Below are 19,038 nucleotides of genomic sequence, written 5' to 3'. Positions count from 1 at the left end.
GAGAGGTATATGAGAGAGGGGTGTGTGAATTGGGAGCAGAGCAGTGAAATGGTGGGGGACAGAGTGACGTGGAGGTGATTTGTTTGTGGCCACCCCGTATAAGAGATTAAGGCGTCTGGCAATAGATAGATAGATCTACAGCTACCGCAAATTGACTTAGGACCTCCCCCCACAAGGTATTAAAAAACACAGAAATCATAGTACAGTCTTTCCTCATATTTCAATGAAGGTATGTTCTACCAAAACCGCGCAAAGTGTGATACGTCGAAGTATGAAGTTAATTGTTTATGTGAAAAATTAAAAGTGTTCTGGAGGGACACCTAGGTTACCTACCTACCTAACCTTAAGCTGATTTATTTCATTAGAGGCTGATTCATTGCTAATTCGGTAACTTCTTTTTCTTGTTCGTCACTGTGTGTACGAATTTTTTCCAATGTATTCCTTAAACTTTTGATCTCATTATCCTGCTCTGTGGTCTGTCCTGTAACTCTTTAATTACTGCCCATACCTTTTTTATCTCCTGGATATTCCTCTCTGCTGTTTTCTCCACACCTGTTGTTTGGTTCAACTTAATATTTCCATTTCTCACATCCTCTTCACAGAAGCCCTCGAATTCTCTCTCGCCACTTGTAAACATTGCACCGTCCGCCATGATTCAGCCATATGGAGACTTTCTATTTTCGCCATGTCTTGTTCTTTTTGTGAGCGAAACTGTGTTTTTTTTTACTACTGTCCAGCGGGACCACCACTCACGCAGTCATTAACATGATCACAAATAGGTTGGTCTTCTTTTTGTCGCCGATTTTGCGATTATTTCTCCACGATCCAGGAAGAGCTCCGTCTCTGTCGGTGACCTGTGTGTGTGTGTGTGTGTGTGTGTGTGTGTGTGTGTGTGTGTGTGTGTGTTTGTGTGTGTTTGTGTGAAGAGTATATAAATTTCTGCACAGGGTGGATGGGGCTAGTGACTATGGTCTGTCTATTTTATGAAGCACGTTTAAGCATTGTCCCTCTTGGGAATTTCCTCGGCCGCCTCTCTGCCAAACATTTACACCTCACTGTCTCATGTCAGCTATTTACTACTTCTAATTGAAGTTTATTTACAGTATATATATATTTAATTCTCTAATAGGGCTATATAGTGTTATAAATGTCTCCTTTTTTTCTAATAATAGCAATGACTTTTTATAAATAAAGTACCACAACACTTGGCAACGTTGCTTTCCTATGTTGCCACACTTGTAAGGGTAGAGTGACCCATGACCGTGTTAATCCAGGTCATTTCCACTCTGGCCGCCACCTGAGATGGATGCTCTTATTCTTGCTACTCACTCTCGTTTGCTCCACAGTAGAGAAAAAGAACTTATTTACAACGTAAATAAGTATTTTTTAGAAGAGAAGGCAAACAGAGGACCTATAATTGTTCCCTCAAAAGCTGTTGATTAGGCCTCCTGGGGAAAACCTCTATAAAAAACAAATGCGCCTTGACTTTTACCTCAAAGGTGGTGTGGAAAAAAAGTCAAAATTATAAAGATCAAATAAAACATCATACTTTATGGAAAGTATCACATTCATAAGAAAAACATAATGTTGACAGACAATAAGTAACAGAGAGAGAGAGAGAGAGAGAGAGAGAGAGAAGGGAGAGGGAATGGAGATAAGGGGGATAGGCAGACAGCGAGGGAGGGAGGTTGGAGAGGCCGGAGATAAGGGAGAAAAGGCAAGATGGAGGGAGGGAGGGAGGGAATGTGGTGGAAATGGAATATGAGTGCAACAAGACAGTCAGGAGGCTTTTCCTCAACCTCAGAAGTGGTGTGGAAAATAAATCGAAATTATAAATCACAAATAAAACATCATACTTTAAGGAGAAAATCACAGTCATAATAAAAAATAATGTTAGAGAGAGAGAGACAGTTAGTCAGGAGGCTTTTCCTCAAAATTTAATAATTTATAAAACCGTATAGACTTTTTATAGAAAGAAATTTACAAAAAATGCATTTTCTATATCCAGAGAGAGAGAGAGTGGTGTGCTGGGAGGGAGAGTTGTCATTTGCGCCTTTTCTCTAATCCGATTAAGTTGCCCAGTACAAAGTATGGCAGCACTGTGGGACGGGGACTCCCTAAGAGGGACAACGCCCAAATGCTCTTCATAAAATAGACGGACCATAGGTGACATGGGCCTTTCTGGGTAAGACCCATTACCATCACCTAGGCAGAATCCTTCGAAGCTGAACCCAGGTTCCAGTTCATCTGCCTCTTCTCTGTCCATTTCTCCATCCTCCTCATTCCCAGTACCAGGCACATCCAAGTCTCTAATAATATCTGCTTCATTTGGTCTTTCCTGGAAATATCTTGTTATTTTTGTTTGTTTCTGCTCCCTAATGCTGTTATTGTACACTTCCAACAGTTTAGACTTTGTAGCATTTAAGCTGGACAGGATTTCGGGTACCTCTGGCAGTCCTGGTATATGGCTCAGTGGTGGTTACCAGCTCTGTTACAGTGGACAGGCAGTGGGATAATTTCTGCATGCTCATCTTGACCTCCCTTGGCTGCTCTGGGCTTTCAGTCCCTTCCTCTGTCATTTCCATCGCAGCTGCATCCTCGTCATAATTTGCCAACAAGTGAGCATCGGTACACGTGGGTGGTGTTTTCTTGGCTGGTGAGTAACGTTGAAGTGTGAAATTTTCGTCCAACTTTTAGGAAAACTATAACTTTTCATCACGTCAAAGCAGGAATCGTCGAAGTGTGAAACATGGAAGTATGAGGAAAGACTGTATATCACAGTGTTTGTTCATGAAATGCCATTCATTAATAGGAAATCATGTTTCCCTTGTTTTGTTAGGACCTGTTGGATGCGTTTTGGCATGGAATCACTTAGATCTCTAAAGTAATCTAAGGACATTTCTTTGCACCAAACATTTGTCAATTCAGTCTTGAGGTTGTCCAGATTGGGTGTCTTCTTCTTTGCCTTGATTTTCCTCATCTTTGCCCAGTAGTTTTCTATTGGATTTAGATCTGGACTGTTGCCAGGCCAGTCGAGGACCTCAATCTGATTATCATGAAGCCATTTTGTCACCTTTCTTGACCCGTGACATGGAGCTGAATCGTGCATGAAAAAGTCACACCCATGAATGGCAAAAAAGTTTAACAAATGATCTTTCAGAACTTGACTGTACCGGCCACCATACATCATCAGGTTCTTAGGAAGAAAGTAGGGGCCTCCCCTTCCCATTTCACCTGAGAAACACCCCATACCATTCCTGATTGTGGGTGCTTAACAGTCGGCACTGTGTAAGCAGGGTCATATCAACTACAGGAGGCAGAGTGACGAACATTGGCAGAACGCACCTGGAACTCTTGAAATATGCTTTCATCGAAAAACATAACTTTTCTCCACTCATCCAATGTCCAGTGTGCATACTTCTTGGCAAACTGAATGCACTGCTTCTTCATGTGGTCAGTGAGAAGCAGTTTCTTGGCTGCGGTGCAACTTGGCAAACCCAGCTCCTTCTGCAAGCGGTGTTGGATAGTTCGAATTGAGACATCTTGTAACAGGTGGGGATGCATTCTTTTCAATTCTGCTGTCGTCAGTCGAGGATTCTTGATTACTTCCCTCTTCAAAAGCGTATCTGTACCTCTGGAAGTTATCCTCTTCTTTCCATCACCATGCTTGTGCTTTGGTACGCCATCAGGTGGCAGGCTGTGTGCTGCAGCAAGAATCTTCATGATGGTCGACTTTGCACGTCCAGTATGTTCACAAGTCATGTTGATAGGGACATTATCCTGCTTCCATGCAATGATATGGACCCTCTCATCCCTTGAGCAGTACTTTCCAGGCATGACAACTCGACTCTAGGAAAATAACCGGGCAAACAGTAATGCATACAAAAAAGGAGGGAGGTGCAAGCTCGGAGCGACAGGAACATATACTCAGACTCTCGCTTCTGGGCAAGCACTGATGTGCTGAGTGTTTCACCACCTCCCGCAACACCAGAGGAGTTGCCAGTTACTTCTTGCCCAAAAAATTCACTTGGTGAGGTGGAAACACAAAGCAAAGACAGACAACTCTCCCATAGCAATTCTGTGTGTACGTTCTAAGTCAGTTTGCCGTGGGTGTATAATAAGAATACAATATAATGTAGTATTGTTATAGTACGCTTACTATGCCAGGAAGGTATGTTGTTGAAGTACACTTGCTGTGGCAGGAAGGGATGGGCTGATTTGCGAACTTCCCCCGCATTTAGCGACCTTTTTTCACAAATTCTCTGGGGGAAGTTCAGTCACAATTCGGCCATTTGTTATATCCGAAATTGGCAATACCGGGGTTTGTTATATCGAGGGTTTACACTATACTGTATTTTTAAACCATCATATCTCAGTTAATACTTAACCAGAAATAGAAAGCAGAGTATCATAATACCAGTCCTTTGACTTCAAGCTGATTACATCAGATGATCCGTGAAGTGCGTGTGTGTAGGGAGAGTGAGTGAGTGGGGAAAGGAGGCAATTTTTTTTGTTTTTTGCCCCATGTCCGTATGTGTGGCAGAGGTTCAGTGACACAACTAAGGCTCAGACTAGCCCTCCACAAAAATATCACTTCGATGACACTTCCAGAAGACCAAAATCCACCACAAACACTATTTATGTGAAAAATTTTCCATATTTGTCTGTACTTGCTGCTGGAAGACCAGTAACCATGGCGACGACCTTGAGGCAGGCTGCCTGCTCACCTCACCACCACACCACCTTACAGACAGACAGAGACATTCTCTCTCTCTCTCTCTCTCTCACACACACACACACACACACACACACACACACACGGAGATGAATGTTTGGCTTGCATTGTTGCTCGATTCTGGCACTGCTGTGTGACTAAAAGTCTGGGTATTACAACTTCTACAAATAATACTACTATTACTACTACAACTACCATCACTACAACTACTACTAATACTATGACTACCACCACTACTACTACTACTTCTGCTATGACTACTACTAGCTGTACAAATACCACTACTACAACTACTACTATTACTACCATACCTGCTACACATACCACTATTACTACCACTACAACTACAACTACTACTAGAAAAAAATAAAAAAATAAACGTATATTGTGAACAAAGTAGTTATTCACGTGCTGTCCATAATCGGAAATACTTACCATTATGACTTTATTCTTTCCTGTGATTTGTACTTTTTCATCATAACAAATATGTATAAACACAAAAATTTTCAATATAAAATAAGGCAACGACTTTATCATGAAACAAATTTTCTGCTTCCATTATTCACATAAATATACACAGAGCAGTAAAATCATTTTTTCTAATTACATTAAAAACAACATACTTGTATATACTAAACTGACACTAACTTATGCCTTATACCCAGATTTCTACCACTCGGTCTTTGAGTAAAAATCGAAGAAACAATTAGTACACAGTGCCACCTCACATTCAGCACACTACCACCTTGTCATACGGCGTTGCTGTGGTCGGCGCGATGGATTGGCGCAGACAGTGCAACGCCAGAAGGCTTCTTTGCTTGCAGGTGTTGGAGGCAGTGCTTCCGTGTAATGCCTACTGAGGTAGTCCCTGCACTGCACCCAGTCAGGCAGTTGCTGCACACTGTGCCTTCATATCTCTCCAGAAGGCTGTAAATTACATCCATCTCAAACTGTCTGAGGGATGTGCTGGTGTGTGTAACATCCTTGTACAGAATGAAGGCATTCAGTACACAGATGTCAAGTACATGTAAGAATGCCTTCTTGTACCACTTACAGCATCACCTCAGACAGTCGATGGTGCCAATCTGTATATCAGATTTATTGATGAGTCGTATGTTGATGTAATAGTCGGTAACAGCATCAGGCTTGAAGACTGGCTGCCTCGTTCTCCTATCGACCTTGTCTGTGTCTACCAACTTACCTTCATGGACCGTGGGAGGACACATACCTTTCTCATATCGTGTCAGTGAATAGCAAGGAGTTTACCTGATTTCAAGGTCCTGCACTCCCCCTTCATGGTGCCCTTGGGAAAGGATTGCCAATGCTTCCTCTTTGCATGGACAATGCCACACAATCCAATTTTGCGTTCTTGCAGGTACTTTGCAAGACTTGGTGCCGCGTAGTAATTATCGATGAACAGGATATGGTTGCCACTGAAGTACCTGTCCATCATCTTCTTCACAACTGAGCCAGAGAAGCCATGGGGGTCTTCCTTCGATAACACCACATCACTCGCTGTATACACAGTAAAATCTAACACGTACCCAGTCTTGCAATCACACAAAACAAAAAGCTTAATTCTAAAATGATGTCTCTTTGAGGGAATGTACTGAATGAAGGCAAAATGTCCCCTGAACAGAACAAGTGACTCGTCGATAACAACCTCCTGGAATGACTGAAATACGATCAAAATTTCTCCTTCATCATTTCCAGAACCAAGCAAATTTTCCACAGCCTATTGTTTGGATGTGGACCCATATTCATGGAAAAATGCAGGTACCTCAGGATGTCAAGGTAGCGGTCCCTTGGCATATACTTACCAAACATGGGGTGGCTGCGATATCATCCACGAGCCAGTAATCATGAATATTGCGCTTTTTGACATGAGGCATCAACATAGTCAGTGCTAGCCAGACATACATCTCACTAACGTTCATCACAGTCCATTCTTTCATTTTCGCACTTAAGTGTGAGGTTTCACCCCAGTTGCGGCAGAATTCACTGAATGCATTTACTTCTTTCACTATGAAGTCCATCACTGCTGTTATGAAAAAGCAAGGAAGAATATTGCAGCAGAGGAAGATGGATCACAAGGAAATTATGGCTGCCCACCTGCGTTTTTGTCATCAAACACAGGTACCTCGGTCTGAAACCCCATCCCTTCCTCTTAGGCAAATGTTTCAAACTTACCCACTCTTGGTTCCTGCCTTGTTTGCCATGCGTGTGGCCTGCCCCATGCCCTGCCACAGCCCCTAGCATGGCGGCATAGTGGCGAGTGCGCCAACTTATCGCTAGCTGAGGCAAGTGATTGTGGTGGTGATGGTGACTATACTGGTGACAGTGATCATGGTGGTGATGGTGAGGATGCTGGTGACAGTGATCATGGTGGTGATGGTGAGGATGCTGGTGACGGTGACTGTGGTGGTGATGGTGAGGATGCTGGTGACAGTGATCATGGTGGTGATGGTGAGGATGCTGGTGATGGTGACTGTGGTGGTGATGGTGAGGATGCTGGTGACGGTGATCGTGGTGGTGATGGCAATGGTGATAGTCGTGGATGGGCATGTGCCTGCCAGTGTGCACCTACACCAACATAACCTGACGTACTTGGCTGTGGTGGTGAGGCATGTGGTGAGGTAGGCCGGTGAGCCGAGGCATGTGGTGAGGCAGGCCGGCATGGTGAGGCATGTGGTGAGGGAGGTTGGCATGGCGGGGCACATGGTGAGGCAGGATGGAGAGGCGAGGCACTTGATGAGGGAGGCTGGCAAGGCGAAGTATGTGATGAGGCAGGCCGGCGAGGTGAGGCATGTGATGAGGCAGGCCGGCATGGTGAGGCACGTGGTGCCGCAGGCCGGCATGGCGAGGCACATAGTGAGGCAGGCCAACATGGTGAGGCATGTGGCAAGGTAGGTACAGATGTAGGCAGTATGGGAGAGGCTAGTGTTGAAGGAGGATGGGTGGAAATTTCCATGGTAGGCCGTGACTCACGCTCCGTTGCATGGCTCAGCCTGCGGCATTTCCTCCTCTCGCCATCCTCCATCTCCTCCCTTTCTTCATTCCCTGCCTCCTCTTCCATCTTCTCTGTGCAAATATCCTCCTCTGCAGGATCATTGATATCATCTGATCCTTTTTCATCATCAGAAAAGGCTGATGATCGTGCAGAGGGAAGAGATCGCCGCACAGTGGAGAACTTATGGTCTTTCTCCTTATCTGTTGTGTACATTTCCACACTCATCATGGCAAGGTCACTTTCATCAGAGGAGGAGTCACTTTTCTCACTCACTATTGGCGATGATGGCAGGTCCAACTCCCTCCCTATCAGACTATCACTAAGGCCTATCCTTTTGAGGCTTTTAGACGTCATTGGTGTTGAAGTCGGCAGCCACGGGCGCTCACCTGAGAGTCCAGACACAGGAAAAACTTTTTGCGTAGGTCTATCCATGATGGAGCTATGCAGGCAACTGGAGCATGACTGGAATGCACACTGGAGGGTTGCCAGTGGCTGTGTGTGGTGGAAATAACCAACTGAATATTCAAACAGGGGTGCGTATTACTAGATTATGTATACATTTCACGTGGATGGCCCTGGGAGGACATTTATACATGACACCCAGACGGGATGGATTAATGCTTTCTAGGAGGTTAAAACTGGAGGGTATAAAAAAAATTTTGTGCCACAAGGGGGGGAAAAGTGGACTTTGGACAGGGGTGCAGAAGGAAATAGGGGGTTTCAAGGGTCCCTGTAACATGAAATTTCTCTAACATGGTAGGGGTGCAGAAGCATTTAGATTCCCCGCAAACTCCTGAAAGTTGCCAGTGTCCACCGGATCACTAAATAGTGTGGGATCAGTACCCGCTCTGAGTTGGTGTACCATCCTTTTAAAAAATTCCTATCGGGATTATTACTCATACATAAAGCATTATACCAGTATTATATTCATCATAGATATTTTACTGATGCTCTACTGTAAATGGGATCTATGCTGAAAAGTTCTCCATAGAGTTTACCAAAAGCCGTAAAAGCTTACTGTGTGTTTTTGCATTCGGCAAATTTTTAGCAAGTGTTATGAACCTCAGTTGTTGGAAAAATTTATCATACAGTTTCCAAAGATCATAATCTTTCATTTGGCTATTTCTGACATGATTCTATACACTTAATAATGGTAAGAATTGTGTTGTCAAAATCTTACGTGGCCGAATTCAGCAACCCGAATTGTTAAAGGCATGGTATTCCTCTTGCTTTGAGAAAACGTCTGAGTTCTGCAACAATATATTTTTCCACATATATTTTAGGTCCGCAGTGGACCATGGCACTATATTTTCCGGATTTATTGGCTGATTTCAAAAGGCGCGGGTGTCAGGTGCGGTGTATACACATCATCAGCGTTGCCCTGGGCCCCTAGTGGTGGGCGCACAAACTACACGATGCTACCCATGAGAAAGCTCCTCCTTATGAGCTCAGTGAGTTCATATGATCTTCGATTGTTTAAGTACTATATTTCCTTTATTTATTATGTAAGATACAATTTCGTTATACCCACTTACCATTTTTCCTTACAAATGTACATTCACCACCTAAAAACATGACAGTGATCAATACTAAGGAAACAGAATACTTGCATGTAGACTGTCCCTAAACTGAGATGGACGCAACCTTCCATTTCTATTATATTTTGATAAAGAAGCCATTTTTTCTCCAGTTTTATATGTAGATAAGTCAATAAATATCCTATTTTCAGTAAAGTAACACAAAAATTGTATAACAGAGGGTAATTCAAGCTGATCCCATTTTTACACTTTACATTAAGTTAGCTGGCAAGCGGTGGTATCTTTTTCTAGTTTGTGGGGGCTCCAATTAACTGTGTTAGATGAGGACAGACTGTAGAGTATTTTAAGCTGGCCTCAGTCTCTTACACCTGATTGATGTGGGATTGACTATTACTAAACAACCACTAAATTTTACTGAACAAATGGTACTTTAGCCTAAGGCTGCTACATGTTGAAAGGGATAATATGGGATTTGCTGTTACCAAATAGGTACTTACTTAGTTGCAGTATACAGGATTTGAGCCAATCTTGTGTTGTCCTGTCTCCATATCTTAAATTATCCAATCTACTTTTAAACACATGAATGTTCTTTACCTGTACCACCACCTCTTCCAAACTGTTCCAAGTGTCTATACAGTACTTGTATTTGGGAAACTTAATTTTTTCACCTGTAAACATTTACTCTTCTTCAATTTATCTTCATGTCCTCAAGTCCGTCCATAATGATCCAAAAGCAGAGCTTCTCTATCAACCTTTCCAGTTTTCTGACTCTTTAAACTAAATCAAATCTCCTCTGTCTCTTCTCTCACTGAGCAATGATAACTTAAGCTTCTTCAGTCTCTCTTCATAAGATTATTATCTGAAATTAGATAGCATCCTAGTTGCCATCTTTTGCATATTTTCTAATTTTCTGACGTGCTTCTTCAAATGCAGTGACCATATCACTGCCTGTATTCTAATTTCAGTCATATCATGGACACAGTACTCTCTCCCAGCTTTTCCTCATCCAGATGGCTAAAGCCATTCTCATACTGTCCATGTGTCTATATGTCCCCCAATGATCTTATTTGTATGCTTCTCTGGTGATAAATTATCCTTTACGGTCACTCCTAGATCTTTCTCTTCTCTTGTTTCACTCATCCTCTCTCTTCCCAGTTTATACTTATAACTACATCTTTTGTTAGTCACTCCTATTTCTAGGACATGGCATTTTATTTTGCATTAAACTCTTTTTTCCAAGTCTGGCTCCAACTGTACAATTTACCCAAATCATTTTCCAACTCCTCCCAGCTGTCATAATTCTGGATTTGCTTCATAATTTTTGCATCATCTGCAAACACATTAATGTAACTGCATAAGCCTTCTGACACATCATTTACATATATCAAAAAACATAATAGGAGCCAAAACTGAACCTTGTGGCACTTCTTCCATTGCGGATACTTGTCCCTTATAACATTTCTCATTCACCCCTCCAATAGTTTGTAGCATCCAGAGCAATCTTTTGTGTCGCACCTTATCAAACATCTTCTTCAAATCCAGGTAGACACAGTCTACCTAGCCTTCTCTTTCCTGTATGATATCCACCATTCTGCTGTAGAAACTCACAGGATGAGTCTTCCCTGAATCCAAACTGCTTTGTTGTTATTACCTCATTTTCTTCTAGGAACTTAATATTGTTTACCTTTTTTTGATAATGTTTTAACACAATTTGCAGACATTGTTGGTGAGGGATACCATTCTAAAATTAAGTGGGTCTTTTCTGTCACCTGTTTTATATGTTTCTGGTGTATTGACAACCCTCTTGTGGTCTTTGTACATTTAATAATATCATAAATTGGTTGCACCAGTTGATCTGTACATTCTTGTGATATCCATCCAGCAATGCCACCTAACCCCATGGCCTTTGTCACATCTAATTCCCTCATCATTTGTAACATATCATTTCTATCAACTACTTATCTCAGCTAACTGCTGAGCCCTTCCTTCTTTACCTGATCCCATATATTTGCCTTCTTTATAAATACTAAATGTAACCCTTTGTTCATTATCTCACTTATATCCTCATCCTTATCAGATATTACTTCCCCATCTCTCAGTCTCACACTGAATCCCGTACCTTCATTTTGCCATTTACAAATTTGAACAACAATTCCAGTTCGTTCTTAATTTTAGCCACTATATCCTTCTTATATTTCATTTCTTCTTCTCTTCATACCTTTAAATATTAATTTTTTGCCTCCTTGTATTCATTCTGTGCTCTCTCGCTATGTCTTCTTCATATTCTATTCCATTCTGTACAGTAGTTCTTTTTTCCTGTGCCTTCTTACATCTATAATTAAACCATTCCATTTTCTTTTCCATTTGGATAGCAAATTTTTGGACCTGTCTTCCGATACCCCCATCATATATGTGTATATTCATCATAATTCCATATTTTTCATGGATATTATTCATCATTACCATTTTGTTCCAATCTGCATTACCAAAATATTGTCTTGTTAGATCAAAGTCTGCATGTCCATAATTCAGTCTATCCTGTTTTTGTGTTTTTACTCTCATCTCAAATGTCAGGACCAAATTGCCTAGCCCTGGGCTTCTATGCTTCTCATGGGGTAATGTACCATGATGGATGGGTGGGTGGATTCTCTGACTCCCATATATCTCATCAACACTGCATTTCAGTGATCATATTGTCACTTTTCCCCAGGGAACAGTGGTATCTTAATTGAAACAAATCATTGGGATATTTTGTAAATATCAGGTCCAACTCGATGGTTCAAATCTTGTATTTCCCTTGACATATTAACATATATTCAACCATCAGGTCCATTACTTTGTATTCCCAAGGTTCTTTATTTGTCACTGCATCCAGTCCTTCTCAGTTCACCTCCTTGTAATTAAAATCTCCAGTCAACACAAATCTATTTTTTCATCTAATTAGTTTTGCTAACAAGTCAAGGGACTGTCTTATCAGATATTCATATTCTGCTCTTCTCCAGTCTTGTTTCAGGAGGCATATACATCGTGACTACTGTATATCCATTTTTTTACCCTGCTTTTCTTGTATTTCTGCGCCTATCACCTCTTATGTTATTTCCAAGATCTGTTCATCCATCCATCCATCATCCAATCTTATGTTGCCTCATGAGGAGTGGAGAAGCCCGGGGTTAGGCAAGTTGGTCCTGACATTTAAGATGAGAGTGACCAGCCTCACTCATCCCCAAATGGCATTATGTTAGCAATAAACCACAACCATCCCTTGGATATAAACTTACACAGGCTCAATCTGATTGGAGCACCTTAATTACCCACTAAACCACCAGGCGCCATAATTTGGTTATATGGTTACTACCCAGCGTAGTAAATGGTTTCCTGGTGTACTGGAAACCATTTGGTTTGCCACTCAGTGTAGACTGTAGAGTCACCCGTTGGCTAAAGGCAGGGGAAAGAATGAAGGAAAGAAATACAAAAGAGGGAGTATAAAGTCACCCATAGGCAGAAGGAAGTAGACAGAATGAAGGAAGGAAAGAAGAGGAAGGAAGGATGAGAGGAAATGACAGACACCCAAATCAGCACTACATCAAGTGAGTGGATGGTGAGCATCCCCACCTACCACCAAGATCTATTATTCTTGCTATTATTTTTTATGAGTCATTGTCAGCACACCTCCACTAAATTTTATTTCCTCGTCCTTCCTCCATACATTATAGCTATTCCATCCTAGCACATTCATATCTATGTCACTGTTCAGTTTGGTTTTGGTTAAGACATGTAATATCCAGTTTCTTCTCTTTTATGAATTCATCTCCATTTTCTTGGCTACCAACCTATCCACATTACTATACATAGTCTTGAAGTTGCATATGGCATCTACCTTCCCCACCTCCTCTGTTACTTTTCCTTTTCTGTTCACTTCTTTATCCCTCATATTTCATTGTTTTCATATACTCTACCACCTCCTATCGATCACTCTTCCAAAAACTTTTTTTTGTTCTTCCTCTGTTCTGTCATCATTCTTTTTTATTAGCTTCTTCCTGCAATGACCTTAACTTCTCCCAGTCATTCTCTTTTAAAACTCTCCTTAAATGTTTTTGCACTTTTCGGTATTACTAAGTCTCCATGAAACACCTAAAATTTCCATGGCAAAAATTTCCATTTTCAGTTTCACTCTTATTAGTCTGGTCTCCCCCATCTTGTACTGACCTAACCTTCTCATCCTTATTCTCATGTTCTCAATCTCTGCCCTCATTATTAATGCCACTCAACACTTGTCTAACTCTTTGCATTTCTTTTTTCCTAATCTGATTTATTTGCTATTCTTTCTCATGGTCATTAAATATAATCACACATCTACATACGTCTTTCCACTGTGTCTTGCACCACTTTTTCATTCTGTTCAATCTTAATTATTTCATATTCTAATCCACTCTTACTCATTTCAGCTCTTTTCCTGTTTTCCTGTTTCTGCTTTTTTATACTTTGTCAAAGGCTTATTAATTCTTTCTTCTCCTCATTCTGCCACTTCATTTGAATGTGTTTTGCCTCTTGTATTGGTTCCTCTTGTATTGCTGCAACCACAGTAATTGTGCGTTCTTCAGCATCCCTCAGTTTCTTCTTCAGCTCATCATTTTCTCTCTTCAGTTTTTCAATTCCTTCATTAGCAATGTTGATGTTTTGTTAGTTCCGTTAACAGACTGGTATCACCTTTTTCAACTTTTTTCCATTTCCCATTCAATCAACCATCCAGCAATTCAGTTTTTGTAAATAACATTTTAAATACATTTTTGATGTTCCTTTATCCTTCAAAACCCTCAGGTCCTGCAAAATTGTCTGAAAAACATATACTCACAATTTTTTTTTTCCTCAGGTTGTTTCCCACCACCTGGGATTGTTTACTTCTCTTAGAGTCCATATTGCTGTCTTGATATCACTTTAGCTTCTGCATCTGAACATCCATGTTTCTTTCTCTGGCCCTGGTTTTAAGGGCCAGACTACTCAACCAAAAGTCGTAAAACAGGACAACACTGAAATCCCCACACTATAAAACTAAACTAGAAAGCACTCAGAGAGCTCATACCTCCATCAATGCCATTGCTGGATCCGAATCCAGATCTGGATCCGCCCCCAAATTTAATCAGTTCTTTCATGGCCCATGGCCCACCTTTCCACAAAATTTTAGTGAAATTCTTTGAGAACTTCTGGAAATATCACGTGGACAAACATACAAAAAATTCCAGGATCCGGATGATGATCCGGTTCACCACCAAAATCTATTGGATTTTTCCTTGGGCCATACCCTACCCCTCCAAAGAATTTCATAACTTTTTGAGTAATCCTGCTAACAGACAAACAAGCCAGCTTCGGCAAAAACATAACCTCCTTGGTGGAATGAGGAATCTCGAGGAGCTGTCTCAGCAGATGTTTGCTCTGTATGTTCTCATCTTCATGTTTGTTACTATGTCACAGTTCCACTGGTAGCTGTGCAGGCAGTAGTTAGTTGGCTACTATTGACCCTAGAAAGTACTACACTGAAAGTGAAGTGTGACTATAAGCTTGGTAACTGGCCACATAATTATCAGCATAGGCAAGAAAATCAACCACAGGTTAATAGAGTCATGTCCAAGATGAGACTCACACATTGTTATAAATCTTATTGCACTGGTGCAGTATCCTTTTTTCCCCAAAGTTTCCAGCAACTTTGAAATAATTAACTGGTTTTGTTTGTATCATGACCAACCTCAGTATGGAGATTCCTTATGTGGAAGCATGCCATCATTGAATTTTATTTGCCTTAGAATTGTGATTTCACCTTACAGGTGTGTCTGGTCTTGGTCTTGAATGGTAAGTAAATGAGAGTGTTACCCATTTCACCGACCTTGTGGTTGATTAGTTTTTTATTTTTATTAAGTGTTTTCCCTCTTTTCTTGCATTCTAGACCATGCTACACCTCATCCTTGTCTGGGAATTAGAGGCTAGGATGATGATGATGATGATGATGATGATGATGATGATCTATTTATATATCTGTTGCCAGATGCCTTAATCCCATAAAGGGTGGTCACAAACAAATTGCCTCCTTGTCGCCTGGTCCCATACTGTCTCACTGGCCTGCTCCCAGCTCACACCCCCCTCCCTCATATGGCTCTCCACTCCATCAATCCAACTCATCCTGAGCCTCCCCCACACTCACATACACCCCTCATCAGTCTTTTGCTCTCCATCCTCTCCACATGGCCAAACCACCTCAGTGTATTTCTCCTAATGCATTCCATCACATCCACATCCACACCACAATGCTCCTTCACTTCCCTATTTGTTAGTCTGTCTCTCCATGTCACTCCACATGCTCCTCTCAAATAACTCATTTCCACTGCTCTCACTCTTGACTTGTGTCCTTCCAACAAGGTCCAAGCTTCACTTCCATATGTTAGAGTTGGTATCATAATACTGTCATGCAGCTACTTATTTATTTCCATGCTCACTTCCCTGTTTCTTATCACTGCTTTCAAAGAACCAGCAACCATTCTTCCTTGTTGTACCCTTTCAAGCACTTCACCCTCTAAACTTCCATCCTTACTCATCACACTACCCAAGTACTTAAATGCAGTCACGTTTTACATTTCCTCCTCATCCAGCCACACTGTACATCCAGTGACTTCATTTCTCTCAAAGCCCATAACTTTAATCTTCCCTACATTAACCTTTAGATTCCATTTCTTACACACTCTTCCAGACTTTTTCACCAAGCCTTGCAGTTCTCTTTCATCTTCATATAACAATACAGTATCATCTGCAAACAATAGTACAGGAAGTTTCCAAACGTTGCTCTCTCTTGTTAGGGCCACTTTAACATCCACTGCCCTACCTTGTATCTCTTTTATAACCCCATTCATTTACAGATTGAACAGCCATAGGGACATGACACATCGCTGTGTCAATCCAACATTCAAATAGAAAAATTCTCTCAATTAGCTATCCACACACACACTACAGCCTTAACCCCCCTCATACATACTCTTCACAGCATTCAACGGCTTCCCATTTACTCCATATATTCTTAACCCACCACGTCCCTTTGACATATATGTACGTCCAAACTTTTTGTCACTGTGAGTCCCGTTGATGTATATAAACGCGCTGCAATTGCAAGGTCTGTCATTTGCACATTTTTCAAATTTTGCGTGTGATTTTTTTACGTATACACGGGACACCTTCCTCTACAAGATGCCAGGCAGGGACAGTGCCTTACCCAGCATGACCTCCCCCCCTTCATCGCATGCCATTGTCTCGGCAATTCACCTGTTACCAGTGACCTGGCCAGTAAAGACATGTCATGCCACGGTACGAAATTCAAAGCCAGAGTGATTCCCCAATTGATGACAGTGTAGGGGACAAAGTTTACTTAGCATTAGGGGAAGAAACAGTCAGAAATGATGATCAGGTAATGTCGCCAAAAAAAGGTCAGGTATGTTGATGTGTTTGGTGAGTGAAACATTGCTTGTTTTGCCTATATTATTGTGTGAAAACCAATATACTCTCATAGTACATATAAATTCATACCAAATAAATAAATAAATACCGTTTATGAGTGGTGTGGAATAGTTACCCTCCCATAGAACTCGTTTTCTTTGGAGCCAGCCTGATAGAAAACCCAGTAAGGTAATGGGTTTTGCTACCTGTATTCAGTATTTTAAACCTCAGGTGAGCAATTTCTCTATGAATTTTTGATGTTTCTCACCAAAAGTGGAGGTTTGAGCCCAAAATTTTTTTTTCCAAAATTGGTCAGGATTGGGAGGAGTCAGTGGTAGAAAATCGGTCGGGACGGGGCGGGTTAATATTTTCCACGTTTATTGTTTATCCACTCTGTCATATGCTATCTCCAAATCCTTGAAGGCTATACACATCTTCTTTCCCATCTCTAGAAACTTTTCCACTAAAGACTTAAGAATGAATATCTGATCTATGCAACCTCTTCCCTTCCCAACCTGTTCATCCCCAACTAATTTCTCTGTTATTTCCCTAACTTTGTCAGTGAGTACCCTACCATATAACGGACAAGGATGAGGTGTAGCATGGTCTAGAGACCAAGAAAAAAGGAAAAACACAAGCAAAAATGCCTAATCAACAGCAAGCCTAGTGAAATGGGTAACACACTCATTTACTGTACTTACAGTTCAAGACTGGTCACATTTGTAAGGTGAAATCATGATTCTAAGGCAGATCAAAATCAAATCAGATCCAATGATGGCATGATGATGGGGATGATGATGATGAAGATGATGATGATGATGATGATAAAAATAATAATAATTATTCTTATGTACCTCAGCTCTGGTTGACATTGGTGCGGCACACTTCAAGTATGACATGCGGCGCCTGACAGAGATCCTGGCATTTCCACGTGCCTGGTATCGTCGCTCCATTGTGCGCCGCCTCTTTCTCGGGGACTTCACAGGTGGGGCTATGTCCAGTGAGTGGGACGAGGCCAGCCCTGCTCCACCATCGTCTTCAGAAATACCCCCATCTGCCCATTATCCCCCGCACGTGCCATCTAAGAGGCAGTCATCCAGGTAGGGTGCATGTTTGGTAATAATCCTCTATTGGTATTCTTACTAGCTTAGGAGGCTTTCTAACACCTCTCTTGCCAGCTTGTCTGTATGTGATTTGTTGATATATTTGTGTGTTATTGAAGTACTCTCGTCATTGTCGTTGACTTTTCATTTATAAAGGCTCCAACATGTGTGCATGCATCTGCCTTTGTCACATAATGGAGTAATGGCAGCTCTTGATGTTGCTTTACCTCTGGCAGCCTCCTTATTCAGTCATTTATCCATGAAGTCACTCTGTGACCTCATCCCAGGTCATTTGCAATCAGCCTCTTGTAACCCTACCATTGACATTCACATTTCTCACCTTCCGCACTTAGTTGTCATCCTCCATCCTTTCAACATGCCCAAACCAGCTCAATCTACCTTTCCTCATCACAACACCAATACGTTCCAATTCCATCCTTCTTTTCAATTCTTCAGTCATAATCCCTCCCGCCCCCAGGCATCGCATTCAAGGATGCACTGCACATCCATCTAATCATTTTCATTTCTGTACGTTTGAGCCCACGAATATCCTGGTCCATTACTGCCCAGGTCCCACTACCATACAGCATTACAGTCCTAACATTTGGACACAACAAAGATACCACCACCACATTATACAAACAATATATGAGGTGTTTAGTCAAATAACAACGAACGTACCAAATATCTAAAATTGAGAATTGGGAGATATAGTAGTAGAATGGATGTGGAAGATGTGCAGATTGGCCTGGGAGGAAGGTAGAGTCCCGGAGAATTGGAAGTCAGGTATAATTATTCCCTTGTACAAAGGAAAAGGGGAAAAAGAAGTGTGTGGTAATCATAGGAGCATTTGTCTTCTTAGTATAATAGGAAAAGTGTATGGTAGGATACTTATTGACAGAGTTAGAGAAAGAACAAAGGAATTAGTTGGAGAAGTACAGGGAGGCTTTAGGAAGGGAAGAGGTTGTGTAGATCAGATATTCATTCTTAGAGTTTTAGTGGAAAAGTTTCTAGAGAAGGGAAAGAAGTTGTATGTGGCTTTCATGGATTTGGAGAAAGCATATGACAGGGTGGATACACAAGGATTGTGGAAAGTATTAAGAATATATGGAGTAGATGGGAAGTTGTTGAATGCTGTGAAGAGTATGTATGATGGTGCTAAGGCTGCAGTGCGAGTTG

At 41.5% G+C, this 19,038-nt stretch overlaps 1 protein-coding gene across 1 annotated transcript in view; it reads left to right on the top strand.

Moving 5' to 3' along the window:
* The window catches only part of tweek (transmembrane protein KIAA1109 homolog tweek), an 839,779-nt gene that overhangs the window by 595,392 nt on the left and 225,349 nt on the right, over window positions 1-19,038 (top strand). The window contains 1 exon segment of the mRNA XM_080283669.1: window positions 17,616-17,856. Within this exon segment, the coding sequence (XP_080139795.1) occupies window positions 17,616-17,856 (241 nt within the window).

The sequence above is a fragment of the Coenobita brevimanus genome, chromosome 98 (assembly GCF_032717465.1).
Source record: "Coenobita brevimanus isolate Jiangsu-jjx chromosome 98, ASM3271746v2, whole genome shotgun sequence".
In the NCBI taxonomy this organism is placed as follows: domain Eukaryota; kingdom Metazoa; phylum Arthropoda; class Malacostraca; order Decapoda; family Coenobitidae; genus Coenobita; species Coenobita brevimanus.
The sequence above is the reverse complement of the archived record's forward strand: the minus strand, read 5'-3'. Positions and strand labels throughout refer to the sequence as shown.